The sequence below is a fragment of the Crinia signifera genome, chromosome 3, assembly GCF_055691185.1.
Source record: "Crinia signifera chromosome 3, ASM5569118v1, whole genome shotgun sequence".
NCBI classification, from domain to species: Eukaryota; Metazoa; Chordata; class Amphibia; order Anura; family Myobatrachidae; genus Crinia; species Crinia signifera.
The window spans coordinates 341287650-341315267 of NC_139219.1; the positions used below are offsets into that span (position 1 = coordinate 341287650).

General features: G+C 56.4%; 1 protein-coding gene across 1 annotated transcript in view; it reads left to right on the plus strand.

Annotated features, from left to right (window-relative positions):
- The window catches only part of ZNF513 (zinc finger protein 513), a 57495-nt gene extending 49050 nt beyond the window's left edge, over window positions 1–8445 (plus strand). Inside the window, 2 exon segments of the mRNA XM_083178988.1 lie at window positions 48–677; window positions 7561–8445. Coding sequence (XP_083035114.1) covers window positions 48–677; window positions 7561–8315 — 1385 coding nt within the window. The 3' untranslated portion in view covers window positions 8316–8445.
- Window positions 8446–27618: the final 19173 nt, after the last annotated feature.

Below are 27618 nucleotides of genomic sequence, written 5' to 3' on the forward strand. Positions count from 1 at the left end.
AATCCTCCTAATGAGGGAATGTTCCCTGCCTTGTGTTGTCCCTGCAGATTCTGTGGTGTGTAAGATGGAGATTCCTTGCTACTCTCTCAGTGAAGATGAATACTCGGGGTACAGGCCTCTGAGCGCTGACAGTGATCCCGAGGAGGTGGGGAACCTTCCATCCCCCTGCAGACAGTGTGAGAGCACCCGTTGCCTGTACCTGGCACACCCCGAAGGTCCTGCTCCATCCCCAGCCTCTGACACACAGAAGGATCGGCTGCTGTACACCTGCCGTCTGTGTCCTTTCTCTACACACTACTCCAGTCACCTGAAGCGGCACATGAAGACCCATAATGGGGAGAAACCTTTCTGCTGCCCCCATTGTCTCTATGCCTCCGCACAGCTGGTGAACCTGAAGCGTCACCTGCGCACACATACCGGGGAGAAGCCTTTCCGCTGTGAGCTCTGCAGCTTCTCCTGCAGCAGCCCTGGGAACCTGAAACGCCATCAACGGGTCCACACCCAAGAGAAGCCGTACGCGTGTAATCTGTGCACGTATCGCTGCAACCAGAGCCGCAACCTAAAACGCCATCTGCTGGCCCACCGGCGCAGGAGGCTGCAACAGATGAAAGAGGAAGATGATGATGATGGAGAAGAGGATGGAGAGGGAAGAGAAATAGGGAGCAGCCAGCCCAAAGGTACAGTTCCACATGCTCAATGCAAGCAATGGTAACTAAGGGAGTTCTGGAGACTGAGTGCAGGCCCCTCCCACTGCAGGGTGACACAGATGGTGGAGCTTTGAGACATGGTAACTAAGGGAGTTCTGGAGACTGAGTGCAGGCCCCTCCCACTGCAGGGTGACACAGATGGTGGAGCTTTGAGACATGGTAACTAAGGGAGTTCTGGAGACTGAGTGCAGGCCCCTCCCACTGCAGGGTGACACAGATGGTGGAGCTTTGAGACATGGTAACTAAGGGAGTTCTGGAGACTGAGTGCAGGCCCCTCCCACTGCAGGGTGACACAGATGGTGGAGCTTTGAGACATGGAGACTTCCCCTCCCACTGCAGGGTAACAGAGACCGCCCCTCCCACAGCGAAGTGACACAGACAGAGGAGCTACAGGTGGAGCCACTCTCTTTAGAGCTCCTGGTGATTCTATCGCCATGTGCCATCTCCCGACCTTCCACCGGAGTCCGACAGTATGGGGCGCGCATGCACAAGATGCTGGCACGCCCCTTTTTCGGCAATCGGATGCATGAGCTAATGAAATTTGGCTGGCTGACGGTGGCTCCATCTGTATGAGATATGGAAATGTCCTGTCCCACACCTCAGACTCCCCATGTTCCCTGTCCCACACCTCAGACTCCCCATGTTCCCTGTCCCACACCTCAGACTCCCCATGTCTCCTGTCTCACGCCTCAGACTCCCCATGTTCCCTGTCCCACACCTCAGACTCCCCATGTCTCCTGTCCCACGCATCAGACTCCCCATGTCTCCTGTCCCACGCCTCAGACTCCCCATGTTCCTTGTCCCACGCCTCAGACTCCCCATGTTCCTTGTCCCACGCCTCAGACTCCCCATGTTCCTTGTCCCACGCCTCAGACTCCCCATGTCTCCTGTCCCACACCTCCAGACTCCCCATGTTCCTTGTCCCACGCCTCAGACTCCCCATGTCTCCTGTCCCACGCATCAGACTCCCCATGTCTCCTGTCCCACGCCTCAGACTCCCCATGTTCCTTGTCCCATGCCTCAGACTCCCCATGTTCCTTGTCCCACGCCTCAGACTCCCCATGTTCCTTGTCCCACGCCTCAGACTCCCCATGTCTCCTGTCCCACACCTCAGACTCCCCATGTTCCTTGTCCCACGCCTCAGACTCCCCATGTTCCTTGTCCCACGCCTCAGACTCCCCATGTTCCCTGTCCCACGCCTCAGACTTCCCATGTCTCCTGTCCCACTCCTCAGACTCCCCATGTCTCCTGTCCCACGCCTCAGACTCCCCATGTTCCCTGTCCGATGCCTCGTGAACACACACACATGCAAATGCATTGAGGCATGGTACAGGAGACATTGTGTGTGGCATGGGACAGAAGACATGGGGAGTCTGAGGCGTGGGACAGGGCAGATGGTGTGTGTGAGGCGTGGTACAGGGGACATGGGGGAATTTACTAAGATGGGAGGTCTATTTCACATGAGATGTTGCTATGGGAAACCAATTATATTGTACATATTTAGCATCTGCTAGAAGATATTAGATTCTGGTTGGTTGCCCATAGATACATCCCATATGAATAGATCTCCCAGTAAATTCCCCCCCCCCCCCCCCGGTGATCTGAGGCATGAGACAGGGTAGATGGTTTGTGTGTGCGTGTGAGGCATGGGACATGGTGTGTGTGGGGTAGGGGAGATGGGGAGTCTGAGGCATGGGGCATGGTGTGTGTAGGGGAGATGGGGAGTCTGAGGCATGGGACTGGGCAGATGGTGTGTGTGGGTTAGGGCAGATGGGGAGTCTGAGGCATGGGACTGGGCAGATGGTGTGTGTGGGGTAGGGGAGATGGGGAGTCTGAGGCATGGGACATGGTGTGTGTGGGGTAGGGGAGATGGGGAGTCTGAGGCATGGGACTGGGCAGATGGTGTGTGTGGGCTAGGGGAGATGGGGAGTCTTAGGCATGGGACAGAGCAGATGGTGTGTGTGGGGTAGGGGAGATGGGGAGACTGAGGCATGGTACAGGGCAGATGGTGTGTGTGGGGTAGGGCAGATGGGGAGTCTGAGGCATGGGACTGGGCAGATGGTGTGTGTGTGTGGGGTAGGGGAGATGGGGAGTCTGAGGCATGGGACTGGGCAGATGGTGTGTGTGTGGGGTAGGGCAGATGGGGAGTCTGAGGCATGGAACAGGGCAGATGGTGTGTGTGGGGTAGGGGAGATGGGGAGTCTGAGGCATGGGACTGGGCAGATGGTGTGTAGAGGAGATGGGGAGTCTGAGGCATGGGACTGGGCAGATGGTGTGTGTGGGTTAGGGGAGATGGGGGGTGATATTTAATAGGATGAGAGATTCAGAAAGTGAGAAATTTTGTGAGAAATCTCCAGTTTTTTTAAAGCGGCAATCATTTACACTGAAAAATCAAACTGGTTTTGCAGTGTAAATGATTGCCGCTTTAAAAAAACTGGAGATTTCTGACCAAATCTTTCACTTTCTGAATCTCTCATCCTATTAAATCTCACCCGAGGAGTCTGAGGCATGGGACTGGGCAGATGGTGTGTGTGTTTGGGGTAGGGCAGATGGGGAGTCTGAGGCATGGGACAGGGCAGATGGTGTGTGTGGGGTAGGGGAGATGGGGAGTCTGAGGCATGGGACTGGGCAGATGGTGTGTGTGGGGTAGGGCAGATGGGGAGTCTGAGGCATGGGACAGGGCAGATGGTGTGTGTGGGGTAGGGCAGATGGGGAGTCTGAGGCATGGGACTGGGCAGATGGTGTGTGTGGGGTAGGGCAGATGGGGAGTCTGAGGCATGGGACAGGGCAGATGGTGTGAGAGGTGAAAAGGGCACAGGCTCTGCTGATAGCCCATGTGGTAAGGTTTGTCTAGTGGGGGTGGAACACAGGCTTCGCCTATGTAAAATGTGGCTAGTGGAGGGGGCACACGTTCAGCTGGCAGCCCATGTATTAAAGCTTGGTCAGATGAGGGTGCACAGGCTTAGTCTTGGCTAGTGGAGGGGGCACAGACTTATAATTGGGTAGCGGAGGGGGCACAGACTTAGTTTTGGCTAGCGGAGGGGGTACAGGCTTAGACTTGGCTAGCGGATGGGGCACAGGCTTAGTTTTGGCTAGTGTACGGGGCACAGGCCTATCCTTGGCAAGCGGAGGGGGGCATAAGCTTAGACTTGGCTAACGGAGGGGGCACAGGTGTAGTCCTGGCTAGTGGATGGGGCACAGGCTCTGCTTTTGTAAGATGCGGCTAGTGGATGGGGCACAGGCTCTGCTTTTGTAAGATGTGGCTAGTGCAGGGGACATACTGTAGGCTTAGTCTTGGCTAGTGGAGGGGGCACTGGCTCTGCGTATGTAAGATGTGGCTAGTGCAGGGGACATAGGCTTAGTCTTGGCTAGTGGAGGGGGCACAGGTTCTGCGTATGTAAGATGTGGCTAGTGGAGGGGGCACTGGCTCTGCGTATGTAAGATGTGGCTAGTTGGCTTAGTCTTGGCTATCAGATGGGGCACAGGCTCCCCGTATGTAAGATGTGGCTAGTGGAGGGGGCATAGGCTTAGTCTTGGCTAGTGGAGGGGGCACTGGCTCTGCGTATGTAAGATGTGGCTAGTGCAGGGGACATAGGCTTAGTCTTGGCTAGTGGAGGGGGCACTGGCTCTGCGTATGTAAGATGTGGCTAGTGGAGGGGGCACTGGCTCTGCGTATGTAAGATGTGGCTAGTGCAGGGGACATAGGCTTAGTCTTGGCTAGTGGAGGGGGCACTGGCTCTGCGTATGTAAGATGTGGCTAGTGGAGGGGGCACAGGCTTAGTCTTGGCTAGTGGAGGGGGCACTGGCTCTGCGTATGTAAGATGCTACTAGTGGATGGGGCACAGGCTCTGCGTATGTAAGATGTGGCTAGTGCAGGGGACATAGGCTTAGTCTTGGCTAGTGGAGGGGGCACTGGCTCTGCATATGTAAGATGTGGCTAGTGGAGGGGGCACAGGCTTAGTCTTGGCTAGTGGAGGGGGCACTGGCTCTGCGTATGTAAGATGCTACTAGTGGAGGGGGCACTGGCTCTGTGTATGTAAGATGTGGCTAGTTGGCTAAAGGGGTATACACATGGAGCAAATTTGTGCTATTTTCTAAGCAATCTGACTACATTGCTTAGAAAGTAAGCACAGATCTCTCCGTGTGTATGCTCCGAGAGATTAAATATCTCTTGCTAACTAAGTCAGTGCATGCAGTCAAAATCTAGTCAAATTGCTTAGCAAATGACTGTGGGGCATACACACGTAGAGATCTGTGCTAAGCAATTTTGCTGAGCAATATTGCTGGTGTCAAGATCTCCCATGCAGAGCACATACACAGGCAGTGATTTGTGCTAAACAATTTTGCTAAGCAATTTTTCTTTGCAATTTTGCTTAAGCAAAAAAAGGCCAGGTAGTTGTTCAGAATGAGAGATTGCGATCAGTATCTCTCATTCTATACACACAGAGAGATTTGCAGTCATGTGCTAAGCAATCTAACTAGATTGGGACTGCATGCACTGACTTAGTTAGCAAGAGATATTTAATCTCTCGGAGCATACACACGGAGAGATCTGTGCTTACTTTCTAAGCAATCTAGTCAGATTGCTTAGAAAATAGCACAAATTTGCTCCGTGTGTACACCCCTTAAATCTCTCTGTGTGTACCGAATGAGAGATACTGATCACAATCTCTCATTCTGAACCATTACCCGGCCTTTTTTTGCTTAAGCAAAATTGCTTAGCAAAATCACTTAGCAAAATCACTTAGCACAAATCTCTGCATGTGTATGTGCTCCCCATGGGAGATCTTGACACCAGCAAAATTGCTTAGCAAAATAGCTTAGCAAAATTGCTTAGCACAGATCTCTACGTTTGTATGCCCCTTTAGTCTTGGCTATCAGATGGGGCACAGGCTCCCCATATGTAAGATGTGGCTAGTGGAGGGGGCACAGGCTCTGCGTATGTAAGATGTGGCTAGTGGAGGGGGCACTGGCTCTGCGTATGTAAGATGTGGCTAGTTGGCTTAGTCTTGGCTATCAGATGGGGCACAGGCTCCCCATATGTAAGATGTGGCTAGTGGAGGGGGACCAGGCTCTGCATATGTAAGATGTGGCTAGTGGAGGGGGCACTGGCTCTGCGTATGTTAGATGTGGCTAGTTGGCTTAGTCTTGGCTATCAGATGGGGCACAGGCTCCCCATATGTAAGATGTGGCTAGTGGAGGGGGCACAGGCTCTGCGTATGTAAGATGTGGCTAGTGGAGGGGGCACTGGCTCTGTGTATGTAAGATGCGGCTAGTTGGCTTAGTCTTGGCTATCAGATGGGGCACAGGCTCCCCATATGTAAGATGTGGCTAGTGGAGGGGGCACAGGCTCTGCTTTTGTAAAGGTGCCCATACACATTACAATTATTGTATACAATATTGTATACAATATCGCATCTCATCGAATATCGGTTATGCAATGAGATTTGGTGAGATGAGATCTAGTACAAAAAGTATGTGCTGCACATACTTTTTGTACTAGATCTCATCTCATCTGATCTCATCGCAAAACCGATATGCGATGAGATGTGATATTGTATCCAATATTGTATACAATAATTGTAACGTGTATGGGCACCTTTAGATGTGGCGGTACTCTTTACCTAGCACGGCGCCCATCGCGGGCATCGCGGCCATCAAATGCACTAAAAAACGGGTGCGACGCGATGGCCGCGATGCCCGCGATTTCCCATAGGGAACAATGTTAAAAGTGTGATTGGACGCGATTTTACTGTTCAATGCCTCAATGCCCGCGATTTTTCCATAGGAAACAATGTTAAATGGGCCACAGAGCCCAAATAGTCCCCCTGAAGTCTGAAATGGCCCCCACAATTGTTAACGCCACCCCACGATCAACGTGAACCCAAAGCGTGGCGAGCGGCGGCGGTACGCGTCCTCCGACCTTTTCATACCCCCACTATCCACGTCGGCGTGGAGTTGAGAATAGAATAGTGTGGCGAGCGCAGTGAGCCACCGAGCCCCGCGCTCACAGGTAAACGCGTCCCTTCGCGGGCTTCACAGGTATCCACGTCCCCTCGCGGGGCTCGCCACGCTTCGGGCTCGGTGGCTCGCTGCGCTCGCCACACTATTCTATTCTCAACTCCACGCCGATGTGGATAGTGGGGGTATGAAAAGGTCGGAGGACGCGTACCGCCGTTGATCGTGGGGTGGCGTTAACAATTGTGGGGGCCATTTCAGACTTCAGGGGGACTATTAGGGCTCTGTGGCCCATTTAACATTGTTTCCTATGGAAAAATCGCGGGCATTGAGGCATTGAACAGTAAAATCGCGTCCAATCACACTTTTAACATTGATCCCTATGGGAAATCGTGGGCATCGCGTCGCACCCGTTTTTTTAGTGCATGCGATGGCCGCGATGCCCGCAATTTTTTACCCCCGATGACCGCGATGGACATCGTGGGCGCCGTGCTAGGTAAAGAGTACCGATGTGGCTAGTGGATGGGGCACAGGCTCTGCTTTTGTAAGATGTGGCTAGTGCAGGGGACATACTGTAGGCTTAGTCTTGGCTAGTGGAGGGGGCACTGGCTCTGCGTATGTAAGATGTGGCTAGTGGAGGGGGCACAGGCTCTGCGTATGTAAGATGTGGCTAGTGGAGGGGGCACAGGCTCCGTTGACCGTTTGTATGAATATTAGACATGGAATAGGGGAACATGAGCTGAGGTGGGACTTGGCATCGTACAACTAGACCTGATTACCATCTGTTTGCCAGGGATAGGTAGGTGCCCACTATATATGCACATTGTGGATGACGGATACTGAGTGCCACATCCTTGAACACCTTATTTAATGTCTTATTTGCTTCTTACTGCAGATGTTTCTGTCACAATCCTGACCCTTCCGGTGCCATCCAGTGACCTAGACGTCTTCTTGCCATCTTGTACTGGTCGTGCCCCCTCACCCCCTGCGCTTCCAGCTACCACTGACGACGGCCTCCCAGAGCTTCTCTTTCCATTCACATGTCGTTCCTGTGGCATGGTTCTAGATGATGGCTGCCCCCAGGATGAGGATGAGGATGATGCTGTGATGGAAGAACAGTACTGCTCTCGGTGCAGTGTTCCAGCCCCTTCCGGGAGCCCTGGCAAAGGGTTTTCATGTGTCCTCTGCTCCTTTGTGACTCACTACCCCAACCACTTGTCCCGCCACATGAAGACGCACAGCGGGGAGAAGCCATACAAGTGCCAACTCTGCTCCTATGCTTCTGCGCACTACGACAACCTGAAGCGGCACCAAAGGGTACATACTGGTGAGAAGCCCTACAAGTGCCAGCTGTGTGACTATGCCTGCGGGAACCTTGCCAACCTGAAGCGGCACGGCCGCATTCACTCTGGGGATAAACCCTTTCACTGCGGCTTGTGCAACTACAGCTGCAACCAGAGCATGAACCTGAAACGCCACATGCTGCGGCACACTGGGGAAAAGCCGTTCCGCTGTGCCCGCTGCCACTACACCACCGGCCACTGGGACAACTACAAGCGGCACCAGAAGACCCATGGCCACTCTGAGGAGAAGGACAGCGTATTTACTGAGCGTTCTCCCCTGGCTGCGGACTCTGAGAGGGCAGCCTGAGGGCATGATGTTCCTGCCCTGTGTATAGTGGTTACCCTGTCTGTCTGCACATTATAGAGTATTGCATGGCTGGTTCATGTGCCTGTTCTATGTTGTGGCATCAGTATGATTACATATGAGTTACACTAAAGGTTCTCTGACTTGCTGTATGTCTACCACGATCTCAGGGGACACAATGTAGTGTTCACTCTAGAAATGTATTTAGGGCAGGGTGCTGACCACGGTGAGGGCACATTTTTCAGTCAGGAAGGCACATTTTTATTTAAAAGGGCAAGTATCCTGAACGCTGGCATTCACATTATACCACACACCGTAATGCCCATTTCACACTATACCACACACCATAATGCCCATTTCACACTATACCACACACCATAATGCCCATTACACATTATACCACACACCATAATGCCCATTACACATTATACCACACACCATAAGGCCCATTACACATTATACCACACACCATAATGCCCATTACACATTATACCACACACCATAATGCCCATTACACATTATACCACACACCATAATGCCCATTACATACTATATAACACACCGTAATGCCCATTACATACTATATAACACACCGTAATGCCCATTACACATTATACCACACACAGTAATGCCCATTACACATTATACCACACAGCATAATGCCCATTACACATTATACCACACACCATAATGCCCATTACATACTATATAACACACCGTAATGCCCATTACACATTATACCACACACCATAATGCCCATTACACATTATACCACACACCATAAGGCCCATTACACATTATACCACACACCATAATGACCATTACACATTATACCACGCATCATAATGCCCATTACACATTATACCACACACCATAATGCCCATTACATACTATATAACACACCGTAATGCCCATTACATACTATATAACACACCGTAATGCCCATTACACATTATACCACACACAGTAATGCCCATTTCACACTATACCACACACCATAATGCCCATTACATACTATATAGCACACCGTAATGCCCATTACATACTATATAACACACCGTAATGCCCATTACACATTATACCACACACCGTAATGCCCATTTCACACTATACCACACACCATAATGCCCATTACACATACCACACACCATAATGCCCATTACACATTATACCACACACCATAATGCCCATTACACATTATACCACACACCATAATGCCCATTACACATTATACCACACACCATAATGCCCATTACATACTATATAACACACCGTAATGCCCATTACATACTAGATAACACACCGTAATGCCCATTACACATTATACCACACACCGTAATGCCCATTTCACACTATACCACACGCCGTAATGCCCATTACACATTATACCACACACCATAATGCCCATTACACATTATACCACACACCAAAATGCCCATTACACATTAAACCACACACCAAAATGCCCATTACACATTAAACCACACACCATAATGCCCATTACACATTATACCACACACAGTAATGCCCATTTCACATTATACCACACACCATAATGCCCATTACACATTATACCACACACCATAATGCCCATTACATACTTCATAACACACCGTAAGGCCCATTACACATTATACCACACACAGTAATGCCCATTTCACACTATACCACACACCGTAATGCCTATTACATACTAGATAACACACCGTAATGCCCATTACACATTATACCACACACCGTAATGCCCATTACACATTAAACCACACACCATAATGCCCATTACACATTATACCACACACCATAATGCCCATTACACATTAAACCACACACCATAATGCCCATTACACATTATACCACACACCATAATGCCCATTACACATTATACCACACACCATAATGCCCATTACACATTATACCACACACCATAATGCCCATTACATACTTCATAACACACCGTAAGGCCCATTACACATTATACCACACACAGTAATGCCCATTTCACACTATACCACACACCGTAATGCCTATTACATACTAGATAACACACCGTAATGCCCATTACACATTATACCACACACCGTAATGCCCATTTCACACTATACCACACGCCGTAATGCCCATTACACATTATACCACACACCATAATGCCCATTACACATTATACCACACACCAAAATGCCCATTACACATTAAACCACACACCAAAATGCCCATTACACATTAAACCACACACCATAATGCCGATTACACATTATACCACACACAGTAATGCCCATTTCACACTATACCACACACCATAATGCCCATTTCACACTATACCACACACCATAATGCCCATTACACATTATACCACACACCATAATGCCCATTACACATTATACCACACACCATAATGCCCATTACACATTATACCACACACCATAATGTCCATTACACATTATACCACACACCATAATGCCCATTGCATACTATATAACACACCGTAACGTCCATTACACATTATACCACACACCGTAATGCCCATTACACATTATACCACACACCATAATGCCCATTACACATTATACCACACACCATAATGCCCATTACATACTATATAACACACCGTAATGCCCATTACATACTATATAACCTACCGTAATGCCCATTACACATTATACCACACACAGTAATGCCCATTTCACACTATACCACACACCATAATGCCCATTACATACTATATAGCACACCGTAATGCCCATTACACATTATACCACACACCGTAATGCCCATTTCACACTATACCACACACTATAATGCCCATTACACATTATACCACACACCATAATGCCCATTACACCACACACCATAATGCCCATTACACATTATACCACACACCATAATGCCCATTACATACTATATAACACACCGTAAGGCCCATTACATACTATATAACACACCGTAATGCCCATTACACATTATACCGCACACAGTAATGCCCATTTCACACTATACCACACACCATAATGCCCATTACATACTAGATAACACACCGTAATGCCCATTACATACTATATAACACACCGTAATGCCCATTACACATTATACCACACACCGTAATACCCATTTCACACTATACCACACGCCGTAATGCCCATTACACATTATACCACACACCATAATGCCCATTACACATTGTACCACACACCAAAATGCCCATTACACATTAAACCACACACCATAATGCCCATTACACATTATACCACACAACATAATGCTTATCACATATTCCATGTAAGTGCCACTTTGTAAGTGCCACTTGCTGTATGTCTACCACGATCCTTGCCAGGGGTTACACAGGGCCGGATTTAAATGTCATACCGCCCCTAGGCAGCGCATTTTTTGGGGGGGCACATGACCGTCACTGAGCAGACCTATGGTCTGTATGCAGGAGGAAGTTGGAATTGATAGACGCTTTCAGGCACCACGCCATAGCTGAGGCGGGGCTGTCACCACGGCTATGGAGACTGCAGGGCTGAGGGGGTTTCTGCCGCGCTCAGCAGCGTACACTGTGAGTGCGGCAGTGGGCGGACACTAGAAGCGAGGTGGACACTGAGGGCTGAGGGGGTTTCTGGCACGCTCAGCAGCGTACACTGTGAGTGCGGCAGTGGGCGGACACTAGAAGCGAGGTGGACACTGAGGGCTGAGGGGGTTTCTGCCGCGCTCAGCAGCGTACGCTGTGAGTGCGGCAGTGGGCGGAGACTAGAAGCGAGGTGGACACTGAGGGCTGAGGGGGTTTCTGCCGCGCTCAGCAGCGTACACTGTGAGTGCGGCAGTGGGCGGACACTAGAAGCGAGGTGGACACTGAGGGCTGAGGGGGTTTCTGGCACACTCAGCAGCGTACACTGTGAGTGCGGCAGTGGGCGGACACTAGAAGCGAGGTGGACACTGAGGGCTGAGGGGGTTTCTGCCACGCTCAGCAGCGTACGCTGTGAGTGCGGCAGTGGGCGGAGACTAGAAGCGAGGTGGACACTGAGGGCTGAGGGGGTTTCTGCCGCGCTCAGCAGCGTACACTGAGTGCGGCAGTGGGCGGACACTAGAAGCGAGGTGGACACTGAGGGCTGAGGGGGTTTCTGGCACACTCAGCAGCGTACACTGTGAGTGCGGCAGTGGGCGGACACTAGAAGCGAGGTGGACACTGAGGGCTGAGGGGGGTTCTGGCACACTCAGCAGCGTACGCTGTGAGTGCGGCAGTGGGCGGAGACTAGAAGCGAGGTGGACGCTGAGGGGGTTTCTGGCACGCTCAGCAGCGTACACTGTGAGTGCGGCAGTGGGCGGACACTAGAAGCGAGGTGGACACTGAGGGCTGAGGGGGTTTCTGGCACGCTCAGCAGCGTACACTGTGAGTGCGGCAGTGGGCGGACACTAGAAGCGAGGTGGACACTGAGGGCTGAGGGGGTTTCTGGCACGCTCAGCAGCGTACACTGTGAGTGCGGCAGTGGGCGGACACTAGAAGCGAGGTGGACACTGAGGGCTGAGGGGGTTTCTGGCACGCTCAGCAGCGTACACTGTGAGTGCGGCAGTGGGCGGACACTAGAAGCGAGGTGGACACTGAGGGCTGAGGGGGTTTCTGGCACGCTCAGCAGCGTACACTGTGAGTGCGGCAGTGGGCGGACACTAGAAGCGAGGTGGACACTGAGGGCTGAGGGGGTTTCTGGCACGCTCAGCAGCGTACACTGTGAGTGCGGCAGTGGGCGGACACTAGAAGCGAGGTGGACACTGAGGGCTGAGGGGGTTTCTGGCACGCTCAGCAGCGTACACTGTGAGTGCGGCAGTGGGCGGACACTAGAAGCGAGGTGGACACTGAGGGCTGAGGGGGTTTCTGGCACGCTCAGCAGCGTACACTGTGAGTGCGGCAGTGGGCGGACACTAGAAGCGAGGTGGACACTGAGGGCTGAGGGGGTTTCTGGCACGCTCAGCAGCGTACACTGTGAGTGCGGCAGTGGGCGGACACTAGAAGCGAGGTGGACACTGAGGGCTGAGGGGGTTTCTGGCACGCTCAGCAGCGTACACTGTGAGTGCGGCAGTGGGCGGACACTAGAAGCGAGGTGGACACTGAGGGCTGAGGGGGTTTCTGCCGCGCTCAGCAGCGTACACTGTGAGTGCGGCAGTGGGCGGACACTAGAAGCGAGGTGGACACTGAGGGCTGAGGGGGTTTCTGGCACGCTCAGCAGCGTACACTGTGAGTGCGGCAGTGGGCGGACACTAGAAGCGAGGTGGACACTGAGGGCTGAGGGGGTTTCTGGCACACTCAGCAGCGTACACTGTGAGTGCGGCAGTGGGCGGACACTAGAAGCGAGGTGGACACTGAGGGCTGAGGGGGTTTCTGGCACGCTCAGCAGCGTACACTGTGAGTGCGGCAGTGGGCGGACACTAGAAGCGAGGTGGACACTGAGGGCTGAGGGGGTTTCTGGCACGCTCAGCAGCGTACACTGTGAGTGCGGCAGTGGGCGGACACTAGAAGCGAGGTGGACACTGAGGGCTGAGGGGGTTTCTGGCACGCTCAGCAGCGTACACTGTGAGTGCGGCAGTGGGCGGACACTAGAAGCGAGGTGGACACTGAGGGCTGAGGGGGTTTCTGCCGCGCTCAGCAGCGTACACTGTGAGTGCGGCAGTGGGCGGACACTAGAAGCGAGGTGGACACTGAGGGCTGAGGGGGTTTCTGGCACGCTCAGCAGCGTACACTGTGAGTGCGGCAGTGGGCGGACACTAGAAGCGAGGTGGACACTGAGGGCTGAGGGGGTTTCTGGCACACTCAGCAGCGTACACTGTGAGTGCGGCAGTGGGCGGACACTAGAAGCGAGGTGGACACTGAGGGCTGAGGGGGTTTCTGGCACGCTCAGCAGCGTACACTGTGAGTGCGGCAGTGGGCGGACACTAGAAGCGAGGTGGACACTGAGGGCTGAGGGGGTTTCTGGCACGCTCAGCAGCGTACACTGTGAGTGCGGCAGTGGGCGGACACTAGAAGCGAGGTGGACACTGAGGGCTGAGGGGGTTTCTGGCACGCTCAGCAGCGTACACTGTGAGTGCGGCAGTGGGCGGACACTAGAAGCGAGGTGGACACTGAGGGCTGAGGGGGTTTCTGGCGCGCTCAGCAGCGTACACTGTGAGTGCGGCAGTGGGCGGACACTAGAAGCGAGGTGGACACTGAGGGCTGAGGGGGTTTCTGGCACGCTCAGCAGCGTACACTGTGAGTGCGGCAGTGGGCGGAGACTAGAAGCGAGGTGGACACTGAGGGCTGAGGGGGTTTCTGCCGCGCTCAGCAGCGTACACTGTGAGTGCGGCAGTGGGCGGAGACTAGAAGCGAGGTGGACACTGAGGGCTGAGGGGGTTTCTGGCGCGCTCAGCAGCGTACACTGTGAGTGCGGCAGTGGGCGGACACTAGAAGCGAGGTGGACACTGAGGGCTGAGGGGGTTTCTGGCGCGCTCAGCAGCGTACACTGTGAGTGCGGCAGTGGGCGGACACTAGAAGCGAGGTGGACACTGAGGGCTGAGGGGGTTTCTGGCACGCTCAGCAGCGTACACTGTGAGTGCGGCAGTGGGCGGACACTAGAAGCGAGGTGGACACTGAGGGCTGAGGGGGTTTCTGGCACGCTCAGCAGCGTACACTGTGAGTGCGGCAGTGGGCGGAGACTAGAAGCGAGGTGGACACTGAGGGCTGAGGGGGTTTCTGGCGCGCTCAGCAGCGTACACTGTGAGTGCGGCAGTGGGCGGACACTAGAAGCGAGGTGGACACTGAGGGCTGAGGGGGTTTCTGGCGCGCTCAGCAGCGTACACTGTGAGTGCGGCAGTGGGCGGACACTAGAAGCGAGGTGGACACTGAGGGCTGAGGGGGTTTCTGGCACGCTCAGCAGCGTACACTGTGAGTGCGGCAGTGGGCGGACACTAGAAGCGAGGTGGACACTGAGGGCTGAGGGGGTTTCTGGCACGCTCAGCAGCGTACACTGTGAGTGCGGCAGTGGGCGGACACTAGAAGCGAGGTGGACACTGAGGGCTGAGGGGGTTTCTGGCACGCTCAGCAGCGTACACTGTGAGTGCGGCAGTGGGCGGACACTAGAAGCGAGGTGGACACTGAGGGCTGAGGGGGTTTCTGGCACGCTCAGCAGCGTACACTGTGAGTGCGGCAGTGGGCGGACACTAGAAGCGAGGTGGACACTGAGGGCTGAGGGGGTTTCTGGCACGCTCAGCAGCGTACACTGTGAGTGCGGCAGTGGGCGGAGACTAGAAGCGAGGTGGACACTGAGGGCTGAGGGGGTTTCTGCCGCGCTCAGCAGCGTACACTGTGAGTGCGGCAGTGGGCGGACACTAGAAGCGAGGTGGACACTGAGGGCAGAGGGGGTTTCTGGCACGCTCAGCAGCGTACACTGTGAGTGCGGCAGTGGGCGGACACTAGAAGCGAGGTGGACACTGAGGGCTGAGGGGGTTTCTGGCACGCTCAGCAGCGTACACTGTGAGTGCGGCAGTGGGCGGACACTAGAAGCGAGGTGGACACTGAGGGCTGAGGGGGTTTCTGCCGCGCTCAGCAGCGTACACTGTGAGTGCGGCAGTGGGCGGAGACTAGAAGCGAGGTGGACACTGAGGGCTGAGGGGGTTTCTGCCGCGCTCAGCAGCGTACACTGTGAGTGCGGCAGTGGGCGGACACTAGAAGCGAGGTGGACACTGAGGGCAGAGGGGGTTTCTGGCACGCTCAGCAGCGTACACTGTGAGTGCGGCAGTGGGCGGACACTAGAAGCGAGGTGGACACTGAGGGCTGAGGGGGTTTCTGGCACGCTCAGCAGCGTACACTGTGAGTGCGGCAGTGGGCGGACACTAGAAGCGAGGTGGACACTGAGGGCAGAGGGGGTTTCTGGCACGCTCAGCAGCGTACACTGTGAGTGCGGCAGTGGGCGGACACTAGAAGCGAGGTGGACACTGAGGGCTGAGGGGGTTTCTGCCGCGCTCAGCAGCGTACACTGTGAGTGCGGCAGTGGGCGGACACTAGAAGCGAGGTGGACACTGAGGGCTGAGGGGGTTTCTGGCACGCTCAGCAGCGTACACTGTGAGTGCGGCAGTGGGCGGACACTAGAAGCGAGGTGGACACTGAGGGCAGAGGGGGTTTCTGGCACGCTCAGCAGCGTACACTGTGAGTGCGGCAGTGGGCGGACACTAGAAGCGAGGTGGACACTGAGGGCTGAGGGGGTTTCTGCCGCGCTCAGCAGCGTACACTGTGAGTGCGGCAGTGGGCGGACACTAGAAGCGAGGTGGACACTGAGGGCTGAGGGGGTTTCTGGCACGCTCAGCAGCGTACACAGCGCTCCAGTTAACAGGGACATCATTTTTTTATGGCTGCAAAGAAAACTTCATTTTAATGTGCAGGGAAGGAATGGGATCATTCGTCAGACTGCATTTAGGTCTACAAGCATTAGGTCGACTTGCATTTAGGTCGACCTGGTCATTAGATCGACAGGGTCATTAGGTCGACATGTCTTAGGTCATCAGGGTCATTAGGTCGACAGTGAAAAAGTCGACATGGTTTTTTCCCCCCCAAGCGTCGACACAGTCAACATAGCACCGCGTCCCCTCGCATGGCTCGCTGCACTCGCCATGCTTCGGGCACACTATTTTATTCTCCCACCACGCCCTAGTGGATGGTAGGGCATGGTCGACTCATAAAACAGTCAAATGACCCCATGTCTACCTTTTGCCTGTCGACCTTATAAAAGTCGACCTAATGACCCTGTCGACCTAAGTCATGTCAACCTAAATGCATGTCTACCTAAATGCAGGTCGACCTAGTGGTGTAGACCTAAATGCTGTAGACAATATGACCGTATCCCGCAGGGAAAAGCACTGAACGCTCAGCCAGTATCTAGGTGAATATGCCCCATTTGGGAGGACAGTGAAGGTGATGTAATGAGTAATAATACGTAAGTGACGCGGTTGTGTAGCGGGCAGTAGGTGCACGGTGCAGTGACAAGGGGTAGTAGTGGTGGTGGTGCAGCGGAGCACAGGGGAGAAGGTGTCATTGTCCAAGCCCCCTCCTTACACTACACTGGAGGAGTTGCATCCATTTGCAGAGTAGCCTGGCATTGGCTATCACCAGGGAAAGCTCTCATACACGGGGCTGTATATCACCTCCTCCATCAGCCGCCGCCAGATTACAGCTGAGACCGCGCAGCAGATCACACTGTCACCCCGCTATCCCTCCTCTGCCCCGTGTTTATGTACATCACAGTGTGAGCCGCGGCTGCTGTGCTTCTGGTCCCGGGCGGCTCAGAGGGGAAGGTGATCTGCGAGCAGCTGCGTCCCTGTGCCTGTGTGCGTGAGAGCGGGAGGAGGCGGCACATACAATAGTAGCGGGATTGGCTGGTGATCTGCGAGCAGCTGCGTCCCTGTGCCTGTGTGCGTGAGAGCGGGAGGAGGCGGCACATACAGTAGTAGCGGGGATTGGCTGGTGATCTGCGAGCAGCTGTGTCCCTGTGCCTGTGTGCGTGAGAGCGGGAGGAGGCGGCACATACAGTAGTTGCGGGGATTAGCTGGTGATCTGCGAGCAGCTGTGTCCCTGTGCGTGAGAGCGGGAGGAGGCGGCACATACAGTAGTAGCGGGGATTAGCTGGTGATCTGCGAGCAGCTGCGTCCCTGTGCCTGTGTGCGTGAGAGCGGAAGGAGGCGGCACATACAGTAGTAGCGGGGACTGGCTGGTGATCTGCGAGCAGCTGTGTCCCTGTGCCTGTGTGCGGGAGGAGGCGGCACATACAGTAGTAGCGGGGATTAGCTGGTGATCTGCGAGCAGCTGTGTCCCTGTGCCTGTGTGCGTGAGAGCGGGAGGAGGCAGTACATACAGTAGTAGTGGGGATTGGCTGGTGATCTGCGAGCAGCTGTGTCCCTGTGCCTGTGTGCGTGAGAGCGGGAGGAGGCGGCACATACAGTAGTAGCGGGATTGGCTGGTGATCTGCGAGCAGCTGCTTCCCTGTGCCTGTGTGCGTGAGAGCGGGAGGAGGTGGCACATACAGTAGTAGCAGGATTGGCTGGTGATCTGCGAGCAGCTGCGTCACTGTGCCTGTGTGCGTGAGAGGGGGAGGAGGCGGCACATACAGTAGTAGCGGGGATTGGCTGGTGATCTGCGAGCAGCTGTGTCCCTGTGCTGTGTGCGTGAGAGCGGGAGGAGGCGGCACATACAGTAGTAGCGGGGATTGGCTGGTGATCTGCGAGCAGCTGCTTCCCTGTGCCTGTGTGCGTGAGAGCGGGAGGAGGTGGCACATACAGTAGTAGCGGGATTGGCTGGTGATCTGCGAGCAGCTGCGTCACTGTGCCTGTGTGCGTGAGAGGGGGAGGAGGCGGCACATACAGTAGTAGCGGGGATTAGCTGGTGATCTGCGAGCAGCTGTGTCCCTGTGCGTGAGAGCGGGAGGAGGCGGCACATACAGTAGTAGCGGGGATTGGCTGGTGATCTGCGAGCAGCTGTGTCCCTGTGCTGTGTGCGTGAGAGCGGGAGGAGGCGGCACATACAGTAGGAGCAAGTTTCATCTTTGCTCCTTTGGCCATGGCTATTCTATTGTTCTCAGCTGCAATATGTATTGTATTGCAGCTGAGAACAATAGAATAGCCATGGCTAGCCATGCCCAAAGGAGCAAAGATGAAACTTGCTCCTACTGTACAGTAGTAGCGGGATTGGCTGGTGATCTGTGAGCAGCTGTGTCCCTGTGCCTGTGTGCGTGAGAGCGGGAGGAGGCGGCACATACAGTAGTAGCGGGGATTGGCTGGTGATCTGCGAGCAGCTGTGTCCCTGAGCCTGTGTGCGTGAGAGCGGGAGGAGGCGGCACATACAGTAGTAGCGGGGATTGGCTGGTGATCTGCGAGCAGCTGTGTCCCTGAGCCTGTGTGCGTGAGAGCGGGAGGAGGCGGCACATACAGTAGTAGCGGGGATTGGCTGGTGATCTGCGAGCAGCTGTGTCCCTGAGCCTGTGTGCGTGAGAGCGGGAGGAGGCGGCACATACAGTAGTAGCGGGGATTGGCTGGTGATCTGCGAGCAGCTGCGTCCCTGTGCCTGTGTGCGTGAGAGCGGGAGGAGGCGGCACATACAGTAGTAGCGGGATTGGCTGGTGATCTGCGAGCAGCTGCGTCACTGTGCCTGTGTGCGTGAGAGGGGGAGGAGGCGGCACATACAGTAGTAGAGGGATTAGCTGGTGATCTGCGAGCAGCTGCGTCCGTATGCCTGTGTGCGTGAGAGCGGGAGGAGGCGGCACATACAGTAGTAGCGGGGATTGGCTGGTGATCTGCGAGCAGCTGCGTCCGTATGCCTGTGTGCATGAGAGCGGGAGGAGGCGGCACATACAGTAGTAGCGGGGATTAGCTGGTGATCTGCAAGCAGCTGTGTCCCTGTGCCTGTGTGCGTGAGAGCGGGAGGAGGCGGCACATACAGTAATAGCGGGGATTGGCTGGTGATCTGCGAGCAGCTGCGTCCGTATGACTGTGTGCGTGAGAGCGGGAGGAGGCGGCACATACAGTAGTAGCGGGGATTAGCTGGTGATCTGCAAGCAGCTGTGTCCCTGTGCCTGTGTGCGTGAGAGCGGGACCAGGTGGCACATACAGTAGTAGTGGGGATTGGCTGGTGATCTGCGAGCAGCTGCGTCCGTATGCCTGTGTGCGTGAGAGCGGGAGGAGGCGGCACATACAGTAGTAGCGGGGATTAGCTGGTGATCTGCGAGCAGCTGTGTCCCTGTGCCTGTGTGCGTGAGAGCGGGAGGAGGCGGCACATACAGTAGTAGCGGGGATTGGCTGGTGATCTGCGAGCAGCTGCGTCCCTGTGCCTGTGTGCGTGAGAGCGGGAGGAGGCGGCACATACAGTAGTAGCGGGGATTGGCTGGTGATCTGCGAGCAGCTGCGTCCCTGTGCCTGTGTGCGTGAGAGCGGGAGGAGGCGGCACAAACAGTAGTAGCGGGGATTGGCTGGTGATCTGCGAGCAGCTGCGTCCCTGTGCCTGTGTGCGTGAGAGCGGGAGGAGGCGGCACATACAGTAGTAGCGGGGATTAGCTGGTGATCTGCGAGCAGCTGTGTCCCTGTGCCTGTGTGCGTGAGAGCGGGAGAAGGCGGCACATACAGTAATAGCGGGATTGGCTGGTGATCTGCGAGCAGCTGCGTCCCTGTGCCTGTGTGCGTGAGAGCGGGAGGAGGCGGCACATACAGTAGTAGCGGGGATTAGCTGGTGATCTGCGAGCAGCTGCGTCCCTGTGCCTGTGTGCGTGAGAGCGGGAGGAGGCGACACATACAGTAGTAGCGGGGATTAGCTGGTGATCTGCGAGCAGCTGCGTCCCTGTGCCTGTGTGCGTGAGAGCAGGATGAGGTGGCACATACAGTAGTAGCGGGGATTAGCTGGTGATCTGCGAGCAGCTGTGTCCCTGTGTGTGCGGGAGAGCGGGAGGAGGCAGCACATACAGTAGTAGCGGGATTGGCTGGTGATCTGCGAGCAGCTGCGTCCCTGTGCCTGTGTGCGTGAGAGCGGGAGGAGACGGAACATACAGTAGTAGTGGGGATTGGCTGGTGATCTGCGTCCCTATGCCTGTGTGCGTGAGAACGGGAGGAGGCGGCACATACAGTAATAGCGGGGATTGGCTGGTGATCTGCGAGCAGCTGCGTCCCTGTGCCTGTGTGCGTGAGAGCGGGAGGAGGCGGCACATACAGTAGTAGCGGGGATTGGCTGGTGATCTGCGAGCAGCTGCGTCCCTGTGCCTGTGTGCGTGAGAGCGGGAGGAGGCGGCACATACAGTAGTAGCGGGGATTGGCTGGTGATCTGCGAGCAGCTGCGTCCCTGTGCCTGTGTGCGTGAGAGCAGGAGGAGGCGGCACATACAGTAGTAGCGGGGATTGGCTGGTGATCTGCGAGCAGCTGTGTCCCTGAGCCTGTGTGCGTGAGAGCGGGAGGAGGCGGCACATACAGTAGTAGCGGGGATTGGCTGGTGATCTGCGAGCAGCTGTGTCCCTGAGCCTGTGTGCGTGAGAGCGGGAGGAGGCGGCACATACAGTAGTAGCGGGGATTGGCTGGTGATCTGCGAGCAGCTGCGTCCCTGTGCCTGTGTGCGTGAGAGCGGGAGGAGGCGGCACATACAGTAGTAGCGGGATTGGCTGGTGATCTGCGAGCAGCTGCGTCACTGTGCCTGTGTGCGTGAGAGGGGGAGGAGGCAGCACATACAGTAGTAGCGGGATTAGCTGGTGATCTGCGAGCAGCTGCGTCCGTATGCCTGTGTGCGTGAGAGCGGGAGGAGGCGGCACATACAGTAGTAGCGGGGATTGGCTGGTGATCTGCGAGCAGCTGCGTCCGTATGCCTGTGTGCATGAGAGCGGGAGGAGGCGGCACATACAGTAGTAGCGGGGATTAGCTGGTGATCTGCAAGCAGCTGTGTCCCTGTGCCTGTGTGCGTGAGAGCGGGAGGAGGCGGCACATACAGTAATAGCGGGGATTGGCTGGTGATCTGCGAGCAGCTGCGTCCGTATGACTGTGTGCGTGAGAGCGGGAGGAGGCGGCACATACAGTAGTAGCAGGGATTAGCTGGTGATCTGCAAGCAGCTGTGTCCCTGTGCCTGTGTGCGTGAGAGCGGGACCAGGTGGCACATACAGTAGTAGTGGGGATTGGCTGGTGATCTGCGAGCAGCTGCGTCCGTATGCCTGTGTGCGTGAGAGCGGGAGGAGGCGGCACATACAGTAGTAGCGGGGATTAGCTGGTGATCTGCGAGCAGCTGTGTCCCTGTGCCTGTGTGCGTGAGAGCGGGAGGAGGCGGCACATACAGTAGTAGCGGGGATTGGCTGGTGATCTGCGAGCAGCTGCGTCCCTGTGCGTGAGAGCGGGAGGAGGCGGCACATACAGTAGTAGCGGGGATTGGCTGGTGATCTGCGAGCAGCTGCGTCCCTGTGCCTGTGTGCGTGAGAGCGGGAGGAGGCGGCACAAACAGTAGTAGCGGGGATTGGCTGGTGATCTGCGAGCAGCTGCGTCCCTGTGCCTGTGTGCGTGAGAGCGGGAGGAGGCGGCACATACAGTAGTAGCGGGGATTAGCTGGTGATCTGCGAGCAGCTGTGTCCCTGTGCCTGTGTGCGTGAGAGCGGGAGAAGGCGGCACATACAGTAATAGCGGGATTGGCTGGTGATCTGCGAGCAGCTGCGTCCCTGTGCCTGTGTGCGTGAGAGCGGGAGGAGGCGGCACATACAGTAGTAGCGGGGATTAGCTGGTGATCTGCGAGCAGCTGCGTCCCTGTGCCTGTGTGCGTGAGAGCGGGAGGAGGCGACACATACAGTAGTAGCGGGGATTAGCTGGTGATCTGCGAGCAGCTGCGTCCCTGTGCCTGTGTGCGTGAGAGCAGGATGAGGTGGCACATACAGTAGTAGCGGGGATTAGCTGGTGATCTGCGAGCAGCTGTGTCCCTGTGTGTGCGGGAGAGCGGGAGGAGGCAGCACATACAGTAGTAGCGGGATTGGCTGGTGATCGGCGAGCAGCTGCGTCCCTGTGCCTGTGTGCGTGAGAGCGGGAGGAGGCGGCACATACAGTAGTAGCGGGATTGGCTGGTGATCGGCGAGCAGCTGCGTCCCTGTGCCTGTGTGCGTGAGAGCGGGAGGAGGCGGCACATACAGTAGTAGCGGGATTGGCTGGTGATCTGCGAGCAGCTGCGTCCCTGTGCCTGTGTGCGTGAGAGCGGGAGGAGACGGAACATACAGTAGTAGTGGGGATTGGCTGGTGATCTGCGTCCCTATGCCTGTGTGCGTGAGAACGGGAGGAGGCGGCACATACAGTAATAGCGGGGATTGGCTGGTGATCTGCGAGCAGCTGCGTCCCTGTGCCTGTGTGCGTGAGAGCGGGAGGAGGCGGCACATACAGTAGTAGCGGGGATTGGCTGGTGATCTGCGAGCAGCTGCGTCCCTGTGCCTGTGTGCGTGAGAGCAGGAGGAGGCGGCACATACAGTAGTAGCGGGGATTGGCTGGTGATCTGCGAGCAGCTGTGTCCCTGTGCCTGTGTGCGTGAGAGCGGGAGGAGGCGGCACATACAGTAGTAGCGGGGATTAGCTGGTGATCTGCGAGCAGCTGCGTCCCTGTGCCTGTGTGCGTGAGAGCGGGAGGAGGCGGCACATACATTAGTAGCGGGGATTAGCTGGTGATCTGCGAGCAGCTGCGTCCCTGTGCCTGTGTGCGTGAGAGCGGGAGGAGGTGGCACATACAGTAGTAGCGGGGATTGGCTGGTGATCTGCGAGCAGCTGCGTCCCTGTGCCTGTGTGCGTGAGAGCGGGAGGAGGCGGCACATACAGTAGTAGCGGGGATTGGCTGGTGATCTGCGAGCAGCTGTGTCCCTGAGCCTGTGTGCGTGAGAGCGGGAGGAGGCGGCACATACAGTAGTAGCGGGGATTGGCTGGTGATCTGCGAGCAGCTGTGTCCCTGAGCCTGTGTGCGTGAGAGCGGGAGGAGGCGGCACATACAGTAGTAGCGGGGATTGGCTGGTGATCTGCGAGCAGCTGCGTCCCTGTGCCTGTGTGCGTGAGAGCGGGAGGAGGCGGCACATACAGTAGTAGCGGGATTGGCTGGTGATCTGCGAGCAGCTGCGTCACTGTGCCTGTGTGCGTGAGAGGGGGAGGAGGCGGCACATACAGTAGTAGCGGGATTAGCTGGTGATCTGCGAGCAGCTGCGTCCGTATGCCTGTGTGCGTGAGAGCGGGAGGAGGCGGCACATACAGTAGTAGCGGGGATTGGCTGGTGATCTGCGAGCAGCTGCGTCCGTATGCCTGTGTGCATGAGAGCGGGAGGAGGCGGCACATACAGTAGTAGCGGGGATTAGCTGGTGATCTGCATGCAGCTGTGTCCCTGTGCCTGTGTGCGTGAGAGCGGGAGGAGGCGGCACATACAGTAATAGCGGGGATTGGCTGGTGATCTGCGAGCAGCTGCGTCCGTATGACTGTGTGCGTGAGAGCGGGAGGAGGCGGCACATACAGTAGTAGCGGGGATTAGCTGGTGATCTGCAAGCAGCTGTGTCCCTGTGCCTGTGTGCGTGAGAGCGGGACCAGGTGGCACATACAGTAGTAGTGGGGATTGGCTGGTGATCTGCGAGCAGCTGCGTCCGTATGCCTGTGTGCGTGAGAGCGGGAGGAGGCGGCACATACAGTAGTAGCGGGGATTAGCTGGTGATCTGCGAGCAGCTGTGTCCCTGTGCCTGTGTGCGTGAGAGCGGGAGGAGGCGGCACATACAGTAGTAGCGGGGATTGGCTGGTGATCTGCGAGCAGCTGCGTCCCTGTGCGTGAGAGCGGGAGGAGGCGGCACATACAGTAGTAGCGGGGATTGGCTGGTGATCTGCGAGCAGCTGCGTCCCTGTGCCTGTGTGCGTGAGAGCGGGAGGAGGCGGCACAAACAGTAGTAGCGGGGATTGGCTGGTGATCTGCGAGCAGCTGCGTCCCTGTGCCTGTGTGCGTGAGAGCGGGAGGAGGCGGCACATACAGTAGTAGCGGGGATTAGCTGGTGATCTGCGAGCAGCTGTGTCCCTGTGCCTGTGTGCGTGAGAGCGGGAGAAGGCGGCACATACAGTAATAGCGGGATTGGCTGGTGATCTGCGAGCAGCTGCGTCCCTGTGCCTGTGTGCGTGAGAGCGGGAGGAGGCGGCACATACAGTAGTAGCGGGGATTAGCTGGTGATCTGCGAGCAGCTGCGTCCCTGTGCCTGTGTGCGTGAGAGCGGGAGGAGGCGACACATACAGTAGTAGCGGGGATTAGCTGGTGATCTGCGAGCAGCTGCGTCCCTGTGCCTGTGTGCGTGAGAGCAGGATGAGGTGGCACATACAGTAGTAGCGGGGATTAGCTGGTGATCTGCGAGCAGCTGTGTCCCTGTGTGTGCGGGAGAGCGGGAGGAGGCAGCACATACAGTAGTAGCGGGATTGGCTGGTGATCTGCGAGCAGCTGCGTCCCTGTGCCTGTGTGCGTGAGAGCGGGAGGAGACGGAACATACAGTAGTAGTGGGGATTGGCTGGTGATCTGCGTCCCTATGCCTGTGTGCGTGAGAACGGGAGGAGGCGGCACATACAGTAATAGCGGGGATTGGCTGGTGATCTGCGAGCAGCTGCGTCCCTGTGCCTGTGTGCGTGAGAGCGGGAGGAGGCGGCACATACAGTAGTAGCGGGGATTGGCTGGTGATCTGCGAGCAGCTGCGTCCCTGTGCCTGTGTGCGTGAGAGCAGGAGGAGGCGGCACATACAGTAGTAGCGGGGATTGGCTGGTGATCTGCGAGCAGCTGTGTCCCTGTGCCTGTGTGCGTGAGAGCGGGAGGAGGCGGCACATACAGTAGTAGCGGGGATTAGCTGGTGATCTGCGAGCAGCTGCGTCCCTGTGCCTGTGTGCGTGAGAGCGGGAGGAGGCGGCACATACATTAGTAGCGGGGATTAGCTGGTGATCTGCGAGCAGCTGCGTCCCTGTGCCTGTGTGCGTGAGAGCGGGAGGAGGTGGCACATACAGTAGTAGCGGGGATTGGCTGGTGATCTGCGAGCAGCTGCGTCCCTGTGCCTGTGTGCGTGAGAGCGGGAGGAGGCGGCACATACAGTAGTAGCGGGGATTGGCTGGTGATCTGCGAGCAGCTGCGTCCCTGTGCCTGTGTGCGTGAGAGCGGGAGGAGGCGGCACATACAGTAGTAGCGGGGATTGGCTGGTGATCTGCGAGCAGCTGCGTCCCTGTGCCTGTGTGCGTGAGAGCAGGAGGAGGCGGCACATACAGTAGTAGCGGGGATTGGCTGGTGATCTGCGAGCAGCTGCGTCCATGTGACTGTGTGCGTGAGAGCGGGAGGAGGCGGCACATACAGTAGTAGCGGGGATTGGCTGGTGATCTGCGAGCAGCTGCGTCCCTGTGCCTGTGTGCGTGAGAGCGGGAGGAGGCGGCACATACAGTATTAGCGGGGATTTGCTGGTGATCTGCGAGCAGCTGCGTCCCTGTACCTGTGTGCGTGAGAGCGGGAGGAGGCGGCACATACAGTAGTAGCGGGGATTGGCTGGTGATCTGCGAGCAGCTGCATCCCTGTGCCTGTGTGCGTGAGAGCGGGAGGAGGCGACACATACAGTAGTAGCGGGGATTGGCTGGTGATCTGCGAGCAGCTGTGTCCCTGTGTGTGCGTGAGAGCGGGAGGAGGCGGCACATACAGTAGTAGCGGGGATTAGCTGGTGATCTGCGAGCAGCTGCGTCCCTGTGCCTGTGTGCGTGAGAGCGGGAGGAGGCGGCACATACAGTAGTAGCGGGGATTAGCTGGTGATCTGCGAGCAGCTGTGTCCCTGTGTGTGCGTGAGAGTGGGAGGAGGCGGCACATACAGTAGTAGCGGGGATTGGCTGGTGATCTGCGAGCAGCTGTGTCCCTGTGCCTGTGTGCGTGAGAGCGGGAGGAGGCGGCACATACAATAGTAGGGGGATTGGCTGGTGATCTGCGAGCAGCTGTGTCCCTGTGCCTGTGTGCGTGAGAGCGGGAGGAGGCGGCACATACAGTAGTAGCGGGGATTGGCTGGTGATCTGCGAGCAGCTGCGTCCCTGTGCCTGTGTGCGTGAGAGCGGGAGGAGGCGGCACATACAGTAGTAGCGGGATTAGCTGGTGATCTGCGAGCAGCTGCGTCCCTGTGCCTGTGTGCGTGAGAGCGGGAGGAGGCGGCACATACAGTAGTAGCGGGGATTGGCTGGTGATCTGCGAGCAGCTGTGTCCCTGGGCCTGTGTGCGTGAGAGCGGGAGGAGGCGGCACATACAGTAGTAGCGGGGATTGGCTGGTGATCTGCGAGCAGCTGCGTCCCTGTGCCTGTGTGCGTGAGAGCGGGAGGAGACGGCACATACAGTAGTAGCGGGGATTAGCTGGTGATCTGCGAGCAGCTGCGTCCCTGTGCCTGTGTGCGTGAGAGCGGGAGGAGGCGGCACATACAGTAGTAGCGGGATTAGCTGGTGGTCTGCGAGCAGCTGCGTCCCTGTGCCTGTGTGCGTGAGAGCGGGAGGAGGCGGCCCATACAGTAGTAGCGGGGATTAGCTGGTGATCTGCGAGCAGCTGCGTCCCTGTGCCTGTGTGCGTGAGAGCGGGAGGAGGCGGCACATACAGTAGTAGCGGGGATTGGCTGGTGATCTGCGAGCAGCTGCGTCCCTGTGCCTGTGTGCGTGAGAGCGGGAGGAGGCGGCACATACAATAGTAGCGGGGATTAGCTGGTGATCTGCGAGCAGCTGTGTCCCTGTGCCTGTGTGCGTGAGAGCGGGAGGAGGCGGCACATACAGTAGTAGCGGGGATTGGCTGGTGATCTGCGAGCAGCTGCGTCC